The sequence below is a fragment of the Alexandromys fortis genome, unplaced genomic scaffold (genome assembly GCF_014885135.2).
Source record: "Alexandromys fortis isolate MF-2015 unplaced genomic scaffold, M_Fortis_MF-2015_v1.1 scaffold_145, whole genome shotgun sequence".
NCBI lineage: Eukaryota > Metazoa > Chordata > Mammalia > Rodentia > Cricetidae > Alexandromys > Alexandromys fortis.
Genome location: NW_026068049.1, coordinates 685553 through 707159, shown reverse-complemented (window position 1 = coordinate 707159; position 21607 = coordinate 685553). Strand labels below are relative to the sequence as shown.

General features: G+C 38.7%; 1 protein-coding gene across 2 annotated transcripts in view; it reads left to right on the top strand.

Moving 5' to 3' along the window:
* Positions 1 to 21607, top strand: part of Supt3h (SPT3 homolog, SAGA and STAGA complex component) — a 342521-nt gene that overhangs the window by 206722 nt on the left and 114192 nt on the right. For both annotated transcript variants that reach the window (XM_050119373.1, XM_050119375.1), the window contains 2 exons: positions 10746 to 10832; positions 13372 to 13462. In XM_050119373.1, coding sequence (XP_049975330.1) covers positions 10746 to 10832; positions 13372 to 13462 — 178 coding nt within the window. The remainder of the gene's footprint in view (positions 1 to 10745; positions 10833 to 13371; positions 13463 to 21607) is intronic.

Genomic DNA, 21607 nt, shown 5'->3' with positions numbered 1-21607 from the left:
TACATTTTTTTTTAATTCATTCATTTATTTTAACACCCCTGAAGTGAAACAGGTCCTGGGGTGTTTAGTTTGTCCTGGTAAGTCACACAGTCTCCATGCACAGAGGACCCAGAGTAGGATTTAAAGGTCCCTTTCATGCTTTCCTGGGCATGTCCCCTGCATCTGCCTCACTCCGTCAGTCCTCGTTGTCCCTTTTTCTTGGTGCCTAAATGGAGGTTTGCTTCACTGTTCCATGAGGCAATGAGAGTTTCCTCCTGGAAGGGAAGCCTTCTACTTTAGGGAGCTCCTTCCAGTGTGGACTGATAATGCTGAGCTGGCTGGATTCTTTCAAGGCACCCTGCTGTCTCCAGAGACTGAAGGTTGAATTAGAGAAGTTTTCAGAGGATGGTACCCCTCCCTTCTATTTTCGAGGGCAGAGGGAACCCTATCTTCTGTATGACGGTGTGGACACTGTTGGGTGGATTTAGCATTATATCCTGTTAAAATAAATCTTAGAACAACATCCCCATCTTGGTTTTCATTACCCAGAAATAAACATTTTCTCAACTTCCGTATTGTTAGTGTATTTTCTTCCCCTTTCTTGTGTACAGTGCTGTTTCCACATACCCCAACTAAAAGGGGGCCATTACTAAGCCATATCATGCTATATGCTCACACTGCATTCTTGCCTTTGATTTTCACAGTGATCAGAGCATTCTCTTCTCTAACCTTTTTCACCCCCACCCCTAGAGTCCTTCTTAGTGTCTGAATCACCATTGGGATGTCAGCATCCCAAACCTGGCTTTTCATAGCTTTACATACACTGCATGTAATATGATGAACTATATACAACACATATCACTTTTCCTATCCAAGCAGTCTTTGGATATGAAATTTGCATAAGGGCTACCTTTTCTGAGGAACTGAAAAGGAAGCATATGCAAATCACATCTGTCCATCCAAAGCTGAAATCAAAGGGCAGGTGGAAAGCAGAGACCAATCTCTCATTCAGTAGGAACTGCAGTGCCATGATGCCATTTTACAAATGTCTTTGGCTTTCAAATTTATCTGGAACTATTGGGTAGGGTCCTAAAGTAATTAACTATCACCTGCTGATTTGTGTATCTTGGTAAATAGTATACCTTCACTACTAAATAAGACCTAACCCCGTGCTTCCTCTTCTACTAACACAGTTCATTTGGTTGGCTGATATTCCACTTGCATGGCTGAGTAGATTTCACTGTGACAGTTGACTGCATCTCACCAAGTTCATTTTTATGATTCTTAATTTCTTCACTCATTGATGCAAATATTTAATTATAGAACCAACTGTAAATTAAACCCTATAAATATAAGGAATAAAAAATAAAAGCAAAAGACTCTTTGAAGTTCCTTGGTATTCATCAGTCTTTAGTTCCCACTTGCCAAACCTTAGGATCAGAAAATTTTTCTACTTAAAAGTAGAGCTACAAAATTGTATGCATATTAAGTTGTGCATTGTATTTCATGGAAGGTGATTTACATGAAAAGTTATTACAACAATTACTTTTTTATCAAAATGACCCAGTATAATTTTCCCTTTAAATTTAAATTATAGCTAATTTATATATTGTAAGCTAGAGTTGTCAGTGATTCAAGCCTGTATCATGTGTATATGTTTATGTGTATGTGTAAAATGATAAAAATTCTCACGTGAATGTACAAGTATTTTTACATTTTTCCACATGAGGTCTTTTTTTTTCCTTGTCTATGGTAAGTGAAAATGTTCCATTATAATCCAGCATGGCTTTTAGTCTATGAATACTAAATACAAACTTCTTATGCTATCTCATTTCTAATTTCTAAATATATGACATTTATTTGAAGCTTACTATATGAATGGCTTTATCTCAGTTAACCATCAAATCACAGGTATTTATAAACTATTATAGAAGGATAAATGTCAAGATGATTTTGAAAATTTTTCCTAATGCAATAGCTCTTGAAGCATCTTAGCCATATGCCTGTGAGATGGATTTGTGCATTGTGGTTGTGGAGATGCCCCAGTGAGTTAAGCATAGTGTGTAAAAATCAATAACCTCAGTGTTCTGTGGTGTTCCTCAGGACATGCTGTACCGGCATGGTAAGCCACATTGGAACTGTGATGTCTGTGCAGGCTCTTACCCCGCCTGAAACTGGTGCTGAGTCTCAGCAGCTAAAACTGCTCTTCCAAAGTCTAAAATTGTCACTTTCTCTGTACATTTTCCCAACAAGAAGTCAAAATTATAAAGCAGAATTTTGCCAAAACCCAGCGGAACAGCAATGCAGTGTCTGAGATTACCTTCCTCCTTCCCGGGCATTATTCTTTAATGCCACTCTACTTTGCCATTTGGTAAACTCTCAGTATTGTATTCTGATCGAAACTCCACATAGAGCTCTGTGTGCCTTGAACTTTCTCAAGTGAACTAAATCAGACTATCTTGTGAAAATCTGCAAGTGCTCCGAAAATGAAATACAGCCCTTAGTTATACTTTTGTCCTTTGAAGAAATAGCTACAACTCTGTGTCTGTACGACTTTTAAAAACAGGAATGGGAAAGACTGTAGTTGGAGCACCTGTGCCCAGAAGTGTAGGCCGCCAAAGAGTTTGGAAATGTGAAGAAATGAAGTCAAATCTGCGTCACCGGGGTTTCAGCTTGCATCACTTTACACTTACTGCGTAGCCCAAAGACAGCCATAAATTACGTTGTATAAGTTCAGGGTGGACTTGATCTCCTTGGACTTCATTATGTGTTACTTTAAACAGCAAAATCCACTTAATTTTAATTTTCAACAGTTAAAATTTTAAAAGTAGTAACAGAAGCTGCAGCGATGTCCCTGCAATTTAAGAGCACTTGCTCCTTACAGAATACCCAGGTTTGGCCCCAGCACCCACACAGCAACTCCCAAATGTCTGGATTCAGCATCCTTTTCTGGGCTCCATGGGCACAAAACACACATTTGATGCCCTTAGATACACACAGGCAAAACACTCATTTACATAAAATCAGATAAATAAATCTTTTTCTAATTAACAATAATAAGTTAGTATAGCATTTGTCTTCATTTCATTTGCTGTCCTGTTTTTGCCTGGGAAAAGCAAGTTCAGGGAGAAAAGGTTTGGGGCTCTTAGCTAGAGGTCACATGTGTCACTGTGGGAAGTGGTAAAGCAGAGAGCACTGAGTCAGTGCGTACACTAGTGCTCTATTTCCCCTCTGCTGGTCAGTCCAGGCTCAGCCCCTGGTGGACCTTCCCACCACAATTAACCCAAAAAGAAACCCCCTTACTTCTGTGCCCACAGGTCAGCCTGACCTAGACAGCTCCTCGCCGAGGCCCCTTCCCAAGTGATTGTACATGTGTCAGGTTGACAGGTGACACTAGGTGTCATAGTATTTGAACTAAAATCCAGCACAATTTGTTGAAGATGCTCTCTTTTTTCCATTGTATACTTTTAGCATTCGAGTTTTAGTGCTCTGCATACCATCATATATTATCAAACTAAAATGAACTTTGTTACTTATAACACTTGAAAAAGTTCTAGAATAGTTTAGACTTGAAGTTTCTTATAGATCCCTCATTTACGAGATAAGAAAACTCTGATGGTACTGTCTGCCCACCTACTTTCACTTTTGAACATGAGCAGCCAACGAATTAGCTATGTCAGGGCTGCTGTCTTCACATGATAGAAACATAGTCCTTGCTGGTTGTAAATTTTCAGATCTTCGTGGACCCACATGCATTGCGGCTTGTCTAGTCCTTACTTTAATGTATATGTGTGTTTATACACATATGTTTACATATAAATTCTTCTGGTTCCATGGTACTTACAATTATAGCTTCCTCATACTGTTAAACATTTGACTTAACTATGTTTGACTTACTATTTCTCTATTTTGAAAAGAAGAATAAAACTCTAAAAATTTAGACACATCCTTCAACTTAGATCTCTTTTTTTAAATGTTTCAAAGGCCTAAAACCAGTTACCAATGAAGAAAGGGAGATCCTATGATGTGAAATTATTCAATATTCTGTTTGCAGTAATCTGAAGGATAACTTTGTTTAGCGGCGAATATGATTTTTTTTTCACGTACTTTATTCTCAGTGCTTAGGCTGTATCTATGGGTATCACTAAATTGGAGGTTCTGAGATACTATTTTTTCTTTTGCCAGATGTTCTTTCTACTTAAAATAGACGTAGCTCCTATAAAACTATCAATAGTTGAAAATACTTGTCACATAGTTTACTGAGCATAGTAGCTTCACAATACAAGCCAAGATATAGGCCGAGTTATAGTATTGGCTAGTCCCCTAAGATCAAGTGGTGACTGAGAGCTGTGGACAGCTATTGTTGCCCAGCAAGCTACATACTAAGTTCAATTTCTGCAAGGTGTGTAGTCATTTCACACCAGTGTAAAGTTGTATAATCATAAATCGAACACTGTAAGTCATGTCATGTGCATATTTTTATGGGTATAGCCTTTTCTATGCAAAGAAGGTGTACCTATTACTAACAGATTCCACTGCTGTAACAAATAATCTTGAAGACACATCACTCTGGTCGAATGTCACATTTTAATTACTTAGAGTCATACTTTTTTCTGTCAGACTTCTCATTTATTTGTCATAAGGACTAAGTGATGTAATTTATAGGATATACAGAACAATTAAATGGGGAGCCCGCTTCTGAATTAACACATGTGTATGTACAAACCTCTCTCTGGGACTGGAGAGAGTCCTCAGCAGTTGAGAGCACTGCTCTTCCAGAGGATAGGAGCTGTGTTCATGTGGAGGTCAGAGAACGACTTGTGAAGGGCCTAGGGATCAAACTCACATTGTCACGTTTGGCAGCAAGTGCTCTTAGTCATGGAGCCATCTTTCTAGCCCTAGATAAAAGCATTTTCAGACATTCACATCTTTAAATATTTATTTCCTAAGGATCCTTTCTTCTCAACCATCCCAGGTATTTTCCAACTCTAAGCACAAGAGAGATGGGCATTATGATTTGTGTTTGTTTGGATTAACTGTCTGCTTATGAAAGGGTCACTATTTAAGGGGCATACAATCAGAGTCCTGAGAGTGTGTCAGTCTCAATATCTGCTAAAATCACAGATTACTGAAAAATATGAAATGCCAGGAAAGCATAACTTATACTCAAGGGGAAAAGTCAATAAAGATGGCCTCTTAAATGCTATAGACGCTGAACTTAGTAGACAAGGATTTTAAGGCAGCCATTATGTCTGTGCTCAGAAAGTAAAAAGGAATCTTTCATGGAATGTGTCCTATCCAAATAAGAGGCTGAAGTTATAAAGAGCACAGTGAAAATAGAGCTCCATGCTTAGGTGGGGAGAAGTCTAGAGGCTCCGAGGCAGCAGCAGACAAGCACCACAGAAGGGAGAGCAAGTGCTGAGGGGTGCGTATCTCCCAGGTCTTACACGAGATCCTAACGGTACACAGGGGTGTGGGCCTCCTAGGTCTTTGCATTGGGTCCTAGCAGTGCGCAGCGGTGACAGCCTTCCAGGTCGTGCTTGGGTGCCAGCAGTGCCAATGGGTACACGGTGCCCAGGTCTTGCATGCAGTGCTAGCAGGTTTACAGAATAGTGAGCCAGGAAAAGAAAGGGAGACATGGTAATTGTTAACTTCAAGGACAGCCAAAAAAATAAATTCTGAAGATAAATTTGATCATCTTGCTAAGCCATTGACAATGTTTATGTAGTCAATGCGCAAGTACCAGCTTTATGTTCAACAGAAAGGAAAAAAAAAATCTGATGGAGAGGAAGATAGTTGTTAAATTCAGAGACTCTGAGATCACCAAATCGTCAGCCTCATAGTAAGTCAGTTTATGATAGCTAAACTGAAAGTAAAGCCTTGTAAATTTATTTCGGGAGATTCAGTTTATTTCTAATGAAAGCAAGAGTTGGAAGTGGTTGCAAGTAGAAATGCTTTGACTGCATTTGACTTTTTCTGTCATTTACTTTCTAGAAAAAAAAATTTAACTAGAATTTAATATTTATACTTGACATAATTTCAGTATATAATAACTATACTACTGGGAAGATGGTTGTAGCTAGTAAATCCATGGCGTATGATCATTTGGAGACACTGAAATGTAGAAGCCGGTCAATAAAAATCCCCCACGGCCTGAATTGGGGTGAACACTGTGGAGTAGAATGCATAGTCCCAGCCCTGGGCAGACCAATAAAACATCAAGCTTTGCTGAAAAAGTGGGAGAAATCCCACATAAGTGTCCTTGGCAATAGCAAGAGTTGAAATGTTTGTTTATAGAACGGAAGATTAAACTTGATGTGGCATATACCAACAATCCCCAAACCCAGGAAACTGAGGCAGGAGGATCAAGTTTAAAACCAGCTTTGCCTACATTTTTTTGCAAACAAAAAATACACTTGAGATAGCATATGTGGCTCATTGTATCCTTTAATAGGATCAGCCTCCTAATAAAGTATTCTGAACTACTTAAAATATAAACATTGAGTTTTAAGTTAGGTGAATTTTTTTTTTATTTTTCCAATAGTTGTAATGAGTACAACCACCCCTTTTCTGAGCAAAAGTCCTGATCTGAAGAAATTGAAACACCTTGATTGAACTACACTCATAGTAGAATTATATTGTCTTTCTGAAAAATAGTTTACTAAGTTCCCAAGTACCATTTTGCCAAGTTAAGAAAAGTCAATTGATTATTAAACTAACCACTAGGCTTAAAGTATTGGTCTGTGCCACAATTTCTAGCCTATTTTGTATAATTGAATATTTTTTGTAAAAAGTGGAAAATGTAGTATCATTTCATAGTAGTTTAATTATTGTGGGAAAAAATTAATTTCCGTTTATTTTTGCAAATTGAGAATGCAAATAATTTAGTAAGAGTAGAGGATCATGGGCCAGTTTAATGGCTTAGCATGGGAAGGGCCTTGTCCCCAAGACTGACACCCTGAATTTAATCTCTGGAGCACATGTGGTGGAGGGAGATAACAAACTCCTTCAGATTGTCCTCTAACTTCTGCATGTGTGCCCACATTCTCTCTCTCACACACACACACACACATCCTGTGTGCCCACATTCTCACACTCACACTCACACACACACACATCCTGTGTGCCCACATTCTCACACTCACACACACATACACATATCCTGTGTGCCCACATTCACACATAACCTGTGTGCCCATATTCACACACACACACACACAAATAAATAAATAAATGGAAAACATTGCATTTTATCCTTATTAACACCCATTTATTCATATACATGTACACAATGCTGGCCAGGAACTGTGTATCAGAGAGAACATGCAGCTTTTGTCTTCTGAGTTTGGGTCACCTGGCTTTTATACTAGAAAAGAGACCAAGAGGTGGTTAAAAAAAAATAGGTGATGAGGAACGATGAGGGTAGGAACATGAAAGAAGAAAAGAGACTTGGGTATGGAAAAGTTTTAAAGGGAACTTAGAGGCAGCAGAGAGATGGGGAAGAGAAACACTGAAACACTTTGTTCAAAAATGCATAATGATATCTGATCCCTCATATGCAAATTTTTAAAATAAAAATACATTTAAAAAATTTAGAATGAGTACACAATCAACTTTCTTTTTTTTAAATTGGTAGTTTTTTTTTTAATTTATTAAAGATTTCTGTCTCTTCCCCACCTCCGCCTCCCCTTCCCTCCCCCACCCCCAATCAAGTCCCCCCCCTCGTCAGCCCAAAGAGCAATCAGGGAGACTGCCCTGTGGGAAGTCCAAGGACCACCCTCCTCCATCCAGGTCTCATAAGGTGAGCATCCAGACTGCCTAGGCTCCCACAAAGCCAATACGTGCAGTAGGCTCAAAAACCCATTGCCCATGTTCTTGAGGTCTCAGTAGTCCTCATTGTCCACTATGTTCAGTGAGACCTGTTTTAACCCAGGCTTTTTCAGACCCAGGCCAGCTGGCCTTGGTGAGTTCCCGATAGAACATCCCCATTGTCTCAGTGTGTGGGTGCACCCCTCGCGGTCCTGAGTTCCTTGCTCGTGCTCGCTCTCCTTCTGCTCCTGATTTGGACCTTGAGATTTCAGTCCGGTGCTCCTATATGGGTCTCTGTCTCTGTCTCCTTTCATCGCCTGATGAAGGTTAATGTTCAGGAGGATGCCTATATGTTTTTCTTTGGGTTCTCCTTCTTATTTAGCTTCTCTAAGAACCCGACTTATAGGCTCAATCTGGCTGTGACAGCTGTCACCCCATTGATCGCCAGGGTTGATTCGGCTGATCTGGCTGGCTAGGCGGGTGTCCCCTTCCTCCCTCACCGCTCCATGTGCGTCCCTCCCGAAGCTGCGCGCTCGGTAGAAGAGGACGACCTTCCCCGAATAGAGGAGGACCGGTCTTCGGTCAAGGGTATATGAGTAGCTGCGCTCCCCTGATAGAACCTCCAAACAAGCTCACAATCAATTTTCTTTCACACTGAAACATTAGGGACATCCTGATGTCAGCCCCCTTGTGTTCATGTGGATACAGTGACCATGAGCTGTACACCCATGCATCTGCAGTGCCAAGGTGCCAACTTGTACTTCATACCACTTAATGAAGATTGGGTTTCACTCATGTTGGTAGACATAGAAATTTTAGGAAAGTAAGCCAATTTGTAATATATATGTTTTATATGATTTTAATTAGACACTAAATTCTTCTTCTTCCTTACTGGAGAAGAGGTGAGCATTTAGGAGAGGTAATTCTGGAACCCAGAACATATCAGTCCTAAGCAAGTCCAAACTGTAGGACCAGAGGCAGTGGGCATGCTCATAGTGTGAGTGGTAGAAAATGTTCCTTTAGATGCGGGAAGTTAGAAAAGCCCTTGGTGAGCTAGGTGTGGTAGTGGCCTAAGTCTTTAATCCCAGCACTCACTAGGCAGAAGCAAAGTGACCTCTGAGTTCAGGGCCAGCCTAGAGTAGGCCATCCAGACTACATAATGAGACCCTGTCTTTACAAGGAAAGAAAAAACTGTATATCTATCAATTGGTTCTGAAAAAAAATGGTACAAGATGTTCAGCTCTTCTGTCTTTATTTCATTTCTCGTTATTGCATTTGCAATCTGACATTTTAGAGAGTATTATAGAGATCATTGTGTATGGATAACCCTTGATTTACTGGGGGAACCTGTTAGAGATACATATTTCACCTGTTCCTTTTCATTTCTGATGTCTATAGTTTTTCATGTATGCACCATTTCTTCATCTGTGAAAATAAAAATATATTTATGTGCTGTTCCCTAGTTCTCTCTGTATGTGTCCAGAGAAATGGATATGTATCTCATAGTCACCACACTGCCTGAATGCATCTAAGACTGTGAAGGAAATATTTTTATTTGAAAAAAATGGATATATAAACATTTCCTTGACATTCTAACAGTTTTCAAGGAGGAAAGCATGTTCATGGTAAAAACTATTAAGTTTCTTTCAGGGGAGATATATCATCTTTTCAACCCCCTCCTTAGGTTTCTTCTTAAATGGCTCACAGTTAAATTTAAATTCTATATTTAGATAGGATTCTGTTTATATCCCAAGTACCAGTATTCAGGAAATCCAGTAGGAAAGCCGACACAGGAAGAGTTGAGAGCCGTTCTCTAGTCTGCTCATTCTGAAATGGCTGGAAGCTTATTTAGTGAGCAGAATGGCTTAAACATTCACGCAGAGGTCCTTCCGCACAGATGACCATTTACTTTCAGATGGCGACAGTGGCAGTGTTTTCTCAGGGGTGTGTTGTTTTACTCCATTCAAGGAAGGCATATGGTGGGGGTGGGAGAGCAGCTTTCATATGTAAATATGTTTATAATACTTAAGATGGGGGAGTTGGTTTTGTGCAATCAACATGGTTTGATCAAATTTGGAAGAATTTACAGGCACATTTTTCTCACATGTGCTCCAGCATCTTGATTTTTTTCAGATGGACCTATTTTATGTTCCTTCCAACTAATCAAAATAAGAAACTGAGTTTGCCTTTGCCAAAAACTAGAACTATCATTTTTCACATTCTTTTATTTTCCAGGTCATTTTCAAGTAAGATTATGTTTCTAGGGCTTCTGAATTCCTGAAAACTCTCAGCTTTGCAACTCTGAAGGCCCAGATGGACATTTCAGGGGATCTAGCTTTTCAGGCGGTGTGTTTTGCTTTGTGCATCCCAGATACAGTTCACTTTTGTGTGCGTGTAATTAGTGTGGAAAGAAATTAATGCCGTCCAGTATTATGATTTATGGACTGAATCCTTTAGCCACTGAAGACTTGCCAAAGCGAAAAGTATTTTTTTTCCTTTGGATATTAGAAACAGCTTCTGTTTTTGTTGATCTTTAAAGTCCTGAATGGGGCTATTTCACATCATACCAGCATGGGAGCTCAGATTAATAATATACTTATTCAACTAGTGATACTGAGCGAAACCATTGCACACATGGGTAGGAAGGATGAAATTTCATAAAATTATTTTCATGTGTATTAACGTATTTCTGGAAGCTGCATATGATTTTTCTTTTGCATGAAAGAGATGACGGATTTCTGTTTATTGTATCTATTACAGGTGGTCTCATAAGCTAATTTAATTGCATTTTTGCATATCTTAAAGCATAGGGAGTTTTGCTTTAAAAAGCAATAATATGATTGCTGCATTATTCCCCGGGACCTTTATTGTAGTGGATTTATCTCTCTTGAGACATTGTGATTGTACCAGGTGTAATTTATATTTCTAAGACAATGTCTGCATTTTCTTTGTTGTAGTTACAGCAAGCTGCAGAAGTCTCTCAACTGAGGGGAGCAAGGGTGATCTCTGCTGAAGATCTTCTGTTCTTGATGAGAAAAGATAAGGTACTATAAAATAATTAATTCCATTGTATTAAACATGAGGCCTGATCTTAATTGAACTTACATAAGGAAGTGATGGGCCCTTGTTACAGCTTTCAAATGAGAATTGTAACCACTGAAGCAATGTTTAGCTTTCACGATGTGCACAACAGAACGCATTTACTACAAAAGTTGTTTGCTTTTTACATGAACAGATCTTTGATGCCATTACTGCACTGCAGTTAATCTTACTACTCCTTGTACTTGTTCAGATATTTTCACTGCTGTCTCATGTCCCCTAGGTACCAGCTAATCTCTGTTCTTATACACAGGGTTTCTCTGAGTAGCACATTTCCTTTTCTTCTCAGTTTTCACCTTAATACTAATAGAATTCAGACTTTAACAGAATTGATTTTAATTTGAAATACAAAGTTTATTCTCTACACCGACTTATAAAAATAAGCAAATTAATACAAGTAGCTAAAAACTATTATCATTTTGATTTTTAAATAAAAACTCTGAACTCTAGATATTAAGACATTAAAGCTGATATTTATATGTTTATTTATGTCATAATTTTCCTTTAGTAGCTAGTTAATAAATTCTGTGCTGCTTTACCTGTTGTAATCAGCCAACTGTTTATTAATATGAAGAATATGTAAAGAAGAAAAAGAAGTGTATTCAATATTAAAAAGCTTGGAGTCTGTCTGCTTAAGGCAATCTATGTGATATGCTTGAAGCATTTAAGACTTGGAGAATTTCATGGGTTGGATGGTTAGAAGGGGAGGGAGGGATGGTGCAGTGAAGGATTATGATGACAGAGGTGAGGCTCTTCAGGCCTTATAGAATATAGACCAATGGCCAGAACCTGACCTTTGCATAGATACTATGGTGGCTTTGGGCATGGCTGGGGAAAGGCACTTTATGGAGACATGAAGAGGCTTAGTAAGAATTGCCAGTTTGTTCTGTACTTGGAGGGTCCTTAAGAAGAAGCAGCCATCAGCACCCAACATGGGGCTGCATCCAGGGAGTCCTGAAGGCTGCTGGCAACAATAAGCCCCTTAGGAATGTTTCCTGTGGGAGCAGCCAGGAAATAACACCACTGCTTAGCTCTCCCTAGCATGTCTTGCCTGCATTTCCTTTCCACTGACAAAAGTAAAGAGAGAAGCGCTCACAGTCCGCACTGGCATTCCTTCCCTTGTGATGAAGATGGCCATTTATAACCTATAGAAACTTCCTAAATATATGCCATTTGATGGTGCCTTTCTGCTGTCCAGGACTCTTACCAGAATGTTGTGAACAACCAACAACATATTTATACCAGAATTGTTGTTTGTTTCCTTATCTTTCCCAAATTATTTTATTTGCATTCTGAAGTATTCCCAAATGAATGCAAGCTAGCTTATAGAGGAAAACTACTAAGCAGGATAGAACTAGAACTATGGGTGCAGTGAAAGGGAGAGGAAAGGAAACAAATGAACACAGGTGCCTGTGGGGTGCAGTCTGGCTGTCCCTTAGTAGCTGGAGTCTGTAGCCCAGTGTTCTACCACCTGCAGTGCCTTAGAGATTCTGGGGTGAGGTCTCCCCTGGTCTCTCATGACGCCTGGGCAGCAGGCCTGTGAGGTGGGGTCACATGACAGAACTGACTCTGAGGCTGTCCTCTCCTGCAGCCCTGCTGAGCTTCAGTCATCAGTCTGTAGTTCGCCTCAGGGTCCCTCCATAAAAGGAGACGCTAGTTTGTTTCTTATTCAGGGAGACTGAAAATGTTGAGTGATGGTCATGTAAAGAGCTTGGTACAGTGTTTCCACTGTTAGAAATCTGAAGCCTGGAGATGGTGAACCAGAGGTTATACCTTCTAGGGTCAGCACAGAATACATTAAATACAGAATACTTAAAGCTAAGTGCTGCTATCTTCCTCTTCTAACCCCAGAAGACCATCGTTGAAACCTACCAATCATTCTCGGGCCTTGAGTTTCCTAAAGATAGATCCCTCAGCTTATACATACTTTCCATAACTGTCCTATGAAAAGATTCTCAGGCCACGCCTGCTGGTGCATGCCTTTTACTTCAGCACTAGGTAGGCTGAAGCAAGATGATTACAAGTTCAAGTTCAGCCTGGGCTACACATGGTATTATCTCATAAATTAAATATAAAAATGAGTTGTTAAAAGCTCCTAGTCTAGATGTTTATAAATCAGTTTTACATAATTTTTGTCTTAGAATATATTCAAAATTCCAAAGTATAAGTACACTTGGCTTACCAAAGGGAATATGGTATTTATTGAAATCATCAAAAGGAATTTAAGATGTTTTCTAAAATATACCAAAAAAAGTATTATTGTGATTCTGGAATGTCTGGATGGATGCTTGTGAGAATGCCTTTATAAACTCTTATATTTTAGCTGTCATCGAAGAGCTAGAGTTTTGCTTATACTATTAAGCTAATGATAGTTCTATTTTCCCCAATGATCATCAGATAATAGCTTATTAAATTTAATTCTTAAAGCAATCTTTTATTAGTAAAGAAAATGTATTATAAACTTTTTACTTTATATCCCAATAGAAAAAACTTAGAAGACTTCTAAAATACATGTTTATCCGAGACTACAAATCAAAGATCATCAAAGGCATTGACGAGGACGACCTCCTGGAAGGTAAACAAAACACTAGCCCAAAAGAGTCAGCTCAGGCACCCGGAGGATGTGTGAGGAAGTTCTTCTCGTGGGTTCTTTTCATTAACACAGTCTGGCACTTGTTGAGAGTTAACCTTGTGATTTTCTCCTCTGGAACCTCATAGGATCCAGGTATCTCAGCCCCTTCTTTTCACGGTGGACACTGCTTTCCAACTGGTTTAGTATGCTACCAAGGTTCAGCACAGGACGAGGCAGACCATAAGAGCTGAGAACTCTACAAGTCTCCTTAAGGAAATTCTTTGGAGCAGACCATGTGGAAGTTCATACCTAGGACCTCTAAGTGGCAGTCCTGGCAGCAAACTAAAGGCTAGGAGATCCACTATACAGCAACAAGCAAAAGAGTGGCCAGCTCAACAGAGGAGACAAGGAGGAATAACTAGGAACATCAAAGCAAAGGGATGAGCATTAGCCCACTAAAATGTTGAGATTTTACTCCCAGGAGTATTAATAAAAAGCAGTAGCTCAGAGGCTAAGAGTACTTACTGCTGGTTCAGAGGACCTGAGTTTGGTTCCCAGCACCCATGTCAGGAAACTCACAACCACCTGTAACTCCAGGTCCTGGGAACCTAAGGCCTCTGGCCTCTGTGAGTACCCGCACTCACATGCACATACCCACATGCAGACATACACAAACCTACATAGCACGTAAAATAATAAGTCTCTGAAAGCAAAGCATTTGTGTCCAGCTTGCAATTACTGGGAATTAGCACCTCTGTGTGGTACTCTGTCAGATCCGCCCAAAGCTTTATGGGGAGCTTGAAAGTGAGAGCCAAAGGCACTGTAAAGCTAGTGATGGAAGAGAATGCACACGCACGTCTGCACCATGGGGGAGGTGAGAGACATCATCACACCATCAAGAGATCTCTTCGGCCTGTCTAGCCAACTCACTAAACAAAGAAACAATTAAGGACAAACACACCAAAAGGAAGAAATGGTTGCCTGAGTTACTGTGGTATATCATCTAAAATGTCCATTTTCAACCACAGCAAATCACGAGATGTGTAAAGACATGGGTAGATATGATCTGTAGAAGAAAAAAAAAAGAACAAGAAAAGTAGATAACAAAAATTGCCTTCTGGGAATCCATATGTTGGATTTAACAGGACAAGAAATTCAAACTAATATTATAGTGTGTTCAAATAAATAGAAGAAATTATATTCAGAGAATAACATGGAAGTATGAAAACCATGCCTCACAAAATATACAGCATCAAGACAGAGTAAATATAAAATATATAATAATGGAGTTTAAATATAAATACAGTAAGTGAGATAGCTCAGGAGCAAAACTTAGCACCAAGCCTGATGATCCAAGCTCAACCAGATGGTGGGAAGAAAGAACAGATTCCTGGCAGTTAATCCTCAATGAAAATGCCATGGCATGCACACATACAGTCGACATATAAAATTAATTAAAGAACAATAGGAAGATGAAAGCTAACACAACAGAAGCTTTGAACTGGCAGAAGAACCAGTGAGTTTACATTAAAAATTATATAATCTAAAGAATCATTAAAACTAATAAAGTTGACAGAGCTTCAGTGAAATGCAGGGCACTATTAAGTACATCAGCAAATACTATATCAGAAGGGAAGGGCTATGCAGTACAGTAGTGTATCAGCTTGTGCTATATCAGAAGGAAAGTGGTTTTTAGTACACTAGTGCATTAGCTTATACTATATCAGAGGAGAAGGGGTACATAGTATACTAATACATGATCATGTACTATATCAGAAGATAAGGCATATACAGTACACTATACATGAGCATGTGCTATATCAGAAGGGAAGGGGTATACAGTACACTAATACATTAGCATATATTATATCAGAAGAGAAGTATACAGTATGCTAATACATCAGTATATACATATACAGTACATTAATACATCACTATAATGTATCAGAAGGAAAGGAGGAGGAGAGAGGGAGAATAAAAGAGAGAGAATCAGAAAAAATATACCAAGAAATAGTGAGTAGAAACTTTTCAGATTTAAGAAAATTGTTAAACACATCCATTGCTGGTGGGAATGCAAACTTGTGCAACCACTTGGAAAGCAGTGTGGCGGTTTCTCAGGAAATTTGGGATCAACCTACCCCTGGACCCAGCAATGCCACTCTTGGGAATATACCCAAGAGATGCCCGATCATATGACAGGGGCATTTGTTCATTATTTGTAATAGCCAGAACCTGGAAACAACCTAGATGTCCTTCAATGGAAGAATGGATGAAGAAAGTGTGGAATATATACACATTAGAATACTACTCAGCGGTAAAAAACAATGACTTCTCTAATTTTGCATGCAAATGGATGGAAATAGAAAACACTATCCTGAGAGAGGTAACCCAGACCCAAAAAGATGAACATGGGATGTACTCACTCATAATCGTTTTCTAGAGATAAATAAAGAACCTTCATCTGGAGATGGATGGAGATAGAGACAGAGACCCACACTGGAGCACCGGACTGAGCTCCCAGTGTCCCAAGGAGGAGCAGAAGGAGGGAAAATATGAGCAAAGAAGTCAGGACCACGAGGGGTGCACCCACCCACGGAGACAGTGGGGCTGATCTATTGTGAGCTCACCAAGGCCAGCTGGACTGCGACTGAAAAAGCATGGGATAAAACCGGACTCTCTGAATATGGTGGACAATGAGGGCTGCTGAGAAGCCAAGGACAATGTCACTGGATTTTGATCCTACTTCATGTTCTGGCTTTGTGGGAGCCTAGCCAGTTTGGATGTTCACCTTCCTAGACCAGGATGGAGCGGGGAGGACTTTGGATTTTCCACAGGGCAGGGAACCCTGACTGCCCTTCAGACTAAAGAGGAATGGGGAGTGGAGTGGGGGGAGGGGGAGAAGGATGGGAGGGGGGGGAAGGGAGACGGGGAGGGAAATGGGAGGCGGGGAGGAGGCGGAAATTTTTTTTTTCAATAAAAAATTATATTTAAAAAAAACACATATTCAAGTATCTAAACAAACTAACAAATTCCATTAGGACAAACTCATACTTACTGTACTAATAACACAGTTTAGTAAAGACAGAGCTGATCATGAAAGCCATGAGAGAAGATATCTGGGGACCTTTTGGAAGTTGTTAGATCATAAAAGGAGAACCCTTATGGTTAGGATCAGTGTACTTCTAAAAAGAGACACCCAGAACCCAGAACTCATATCCTATCTGTTAAAAAGAGGCCTTTGCTAGATACCAGGTCACCTTGACCTAGGTGCCACAGCCTGTTTATTGTTTGAACTTCCCAGTCTGCAATATTATTTTATAGCAGCTTATACTGACAAAGAAAACCCAGAAGGAAACAGCACATTTACAGTGAAAGACTGGATTCTCTCCTCCCTAACATCAAGAATAAGACAAAAATATGCACTTGTTTCTCTTCTATCCAATATTGTACAAAGGTTTTAGTGTATGTTTTTGCAGAAAAAGAAATGAAAACACCCATGTTTAAAAGGGAGGTGTAAAGCTATGTATGCATCTGACACAGTCTTTATATAGAAAAATATTTTAATCCACTAAAAACTGCTTAGTTGGTAGACACATTCATGAATTTTCAGGATACAAGACAAATATGTAAATAAAACAAATGAATACACATTCCTAATACAATGCCATGTATAACACCATCATTAAGAATAAACTATATTGGAATAAATTTCACCAGTGACCTACAGGATTTCTACATAAAAACTAGAAATCACTGTTGAGCAAAGATGGAGAAGAAATACAAAAATAACCAGTGTGCACAGCTGCAACACTTAGAATGGTTAAGGCAGTAGCCATCCTCAACTGGAGCTATATATATATCTCACCAGCTTTTGTTGAGATGAACAAACTCATTCTGTCGTTCGTGTATAAATGTCAGATCCTAGAAATGAAAAGATTCATTTTCTAATTTGTACATGATCCAGAGTAGTCAAACCCATCTCAACAAACAGCAAAGTTAAAGGACTCAAACTTGCTGACTTCAAAATTGTCTATAAATCTGCCATAATACCCACAGGCTCTATGCCGGTCAGTGGATGATCAGAATTCAGGGCACAAGTGGAACTCACAGAGTGATGCTTGACAGGGCTTGGATAGCAGTGCCATGTAGAATCAATAGGTCCTTTACCTGGAGACATTGAGGTATCTGTGACATCTAGAGATCTACATAGAAAAGAAAGAATTTGATCCCTTCAGGGTACAGTATGCCTCCAAAACAAGAGAATACCTGAGTACAGATCATTGAGAATTCACTATAGCAGTTCAGAATACAAAATTCATTTTTATTTCCATTATATCTATTTTACTTGTTTTATATAAGCATGTGTGGAGTTGTATATTTCATGGTGAGTGAAAGAGGTCAGAATTCAATTTACAGGAATTGTTCTCTCCCTCTACTATGTGGGTCCTGGGGTTGAACTTAGGTCATCAGGTTTGATGGCAAGCATTTTACCTATGGAGCCATTTCTCGCCTGTCAAAATATAAAGTTTTTAAAAGAAAAACAGAACTATTGATAACCTTGCATAAGAATGGTATTTTAAATACATGACACCAAAAGCATAGTAGCAAAAGAAACTATTGAATTAGAATTGATCAAGTTTAAAGACTTCAGTGTGCTTCAAAGAGTAATCAAAAGAAAAAACAGAATAAGGAAATCTTATATACATATCTCTGCTATGGAATTTGTAGGCAAAATGTGGAAAGAACTCTTCAATTCCATGGTGAAGACAATAAATCACTTAAGAAATGAACAAAAGATCTGAGATAATTTTGCAGCAGAAATAAAGGAATAGCTAATAGACGCCAGAAAAGATGGCCAGTGTCCCAAACCATAGTGCAAATGCTAATCAGCAATAATAGATGGCTCCTTGCCTACCAGGATGTCTGTAACTAAACAGACAGACGAGGGCAAATATGGTTGAGGCTTGGAGAGCTTTAGCTTATGATGCTAGAAGGAGGGTAAAATGGTGCAGGCACTTCAGAAAACATTCCAGAAGCTTCTCAAAAAGAACAACAGAAAAGTAAACCAGCCATTCAACACCCAATAAAGCTAAATGGAGAGAAATGCCCACAAAAAAATTCACTTGAACATAAAAAGCGGCCTCTTTCACAGTAGAAAACTAGAATCAGCCCAGTATCTGCCTACATATACAGACACAAATAAATAGATAATATTAATGCAGGAATTATTTTGGACAATAAAGTGGAACTGGATCCTACCATGCTCTTATGTGGATGAAGTAGAAGAAACACAATCACAAAGTTCACATATTCCAGATTGTCAAGTAGCAACAGAATGGAAATCACCTGGAGTGGTTGTCTGGACCAGAACCAGCGGGTTGTACTAGGGAATCATCTAAAGCAGTCTGTCAAACCTCCTAGAGTTGCAGTAGGACAGTGTCTTCTGCAAATGTTACTATGCTCCTAGACTGAACAGTCAAGAGACAATCGAAAGGAAAACCACACCCACATGTACACGTGCACACACACATTCACACCCACACACATGATCTCATGATGCTTTAAGTGATTTTAGGATTTTGTATGGGCTTCATGCCTAGAATTCTGCAGCACTGGTTTCATTAGCTTCTGGCTTCAACTGGGTTCTTTTGTTGTAAGAGTTATCTGCTGTATGAAGATCTATGTCCAGACTCTACCCTGAAAAGATAACATATGGATTTGTTAATAATACCTTGGTTAGAGTTGCATTTACTTATGTCTTCATTAAAGGACAAAAAAAGAAAACCCTTGATTTAAATTAGCAGGCACATAAGTATGAAAAAGTTTTCTAAAATTATTTTTTCATTATAAGCATACTTATCATTCTAAACATTTATTAACATATTCATAGCAAATACCAGATAATTGATACTTATATATGGCAATGCTTGAGACAACTTTATATGTATAACCATCATTAGTCAAATAAAAAATATTTTAGTTCTTTCTCACTCTCTAAGTCTCAATAATAACTTTATTTATTAATCTATATTAACCACCAACTACAACATTTAATGACTTTTATGATCCTTTGCAATAACTTTCTGAGATTTTGCTTTTGAACTTGCTAGGGACGTAGCTCACTTGTAGAGCTCATGTTCCATGCCAGGGCCTTCAGTTCAATACAACTATATAAATATATTAATGAATACGGTGATAATTTTGTCTTGTGGCGTGTGGGTATGTATGTGTTTGTGTGTGTAGGACAGATACCTACATGCCATGGTACATGTGTGAAAGTCAGAAAGCAACCTTGGGTATCAGTCCTTTCCCTATTCCCAACTTGTTTACTGTTGCATATGCTTGCCTAGTAGGTCTCAGTTTCTGGAGTTTGCTGTCTCAACCTCCCAACTCCTGGTAGAGCTGTACTGAGCACTGGGGTTGCAGATGTTCACACTACTGCTTCAACTTTCACGTAGTTCTGGGAATCCAAACCCAAGCCTTCAGGCCTGCATGATTAGCACCTTACCCACAAAACTATAACCCCAGCTCCAGTAGTTTTACCTTAAGAAAAGAAAGAGTGCGATCATGCCTCAAAGGACCACAGAAAACAGCAGTAGGGGAGGATTGTTGATGCCTATTGGCGTGGACACACATGTACAGGCAGTCACCTAGTGCACATCTGTGCATAATCACCAGGTACACATGCAGTACACACCCGAAAAGGAAAGAAAAGCAGGACACTATTTAAATGAAAATACAGAGAAAAAAAAAGCAAACATTAATAGAATGGAAAAATATACCAAAATTTCAAATTACCAAAGAGACAAATGGAAGATTTATCAACAAGAATTAATTAATGTAAAAAATGAAGGAAGAAATAAATATCACAACTGTCAATATAAAATAAATGGAAAGACTACAAAATGCGGTTTTGTTTGATGACTGTATGTAAAAATGTGAAGAAAACAGAAGAGATAATATTAGCATTCTACTCTGAATTTTATACTAAAACACCACAAAAAATAAAGATTATAGAAGACACATGGATTAGTGCAACAGTTCTTAACCTGTGGGTCATGATCCACATGTGGCTCAAACTTTCCTTTCACAGGGGTGGCATAGCAGATATTTATATAATGATTTATAACAGTAGCCAAATTACAGTTATGAAGTAGCACTGAAAATAATTTTATGTTTGGGGGGCCACCACAATATGAGGAAATATATTATGGGTTGCAGCATTAGGAAGGTTAAGAACCACTGGTTTAGTGTAATACACCTGTAGCAACTAAATAATAAACTAGGAAAATATCTGATTATGTGTGCTTAGATCTTATTTCTTCGGAGTGGAGTGTCAGCAGTCGTTTTTGTTTTTTCACTGTGTCCACGAAATACTTTTTTAAAAGTGAAATTAGCCAGAAAGTTCACTTTTGCACTTGAAGTAACAATATATACGTGAGAGGGTTTAGTTCACTAATCTTTTATTGTATATGGATAATAGTCTCCACCTTAGCTACTTAGGAAGTGTATTACTTAATATTTGGGGATCAACATGAGCATCCTAACAATGTGATGAGCGTCACAGTGGTTTGCTCAGTCACCTGTAGGACTCAAGGAAGATAGTCCTTTGAATTAACATGGAGAGCATCCGTTAACATGGACTACAGGAACAGATAAAATTAGGAGTTTCTATAACAAGAAAAAAAAGGAATTGAAACATATAAAATTAATCAGTTCAACCAAAATCAATGAATTCTTGCAGCTTTAGCTATAATTCCAACAACCTCTTCTTGAGATCATGTAAAAATATTATATAGCTTTCCTGTAGAATGAGAAATGCCCATATATGCTTTGGAGAAGTAAGACATAGACGAGGAAGTGTATATGCGCACCCTGTGGTGTCATTGAGGACTTTATGTATGGAAGACTGGCACAAGCTAGAAAGTCCAGTAACAGACTCTGAGACACAGAAATTTGAGGTAGGAAAAAATTTCATGATAACAGGGAAACATATTAGTGGTGCTGTGATATACATTTTAAAGACACTAAAGAAGAACATATAGTGTTAACAATATTCAAAATAAACTCTAGATGCATAAAGATGAAAAACAAAATGAAGGAGACAGTAAATCTGAAGAAAAAACTTGAAAAATGTAACTTAACACT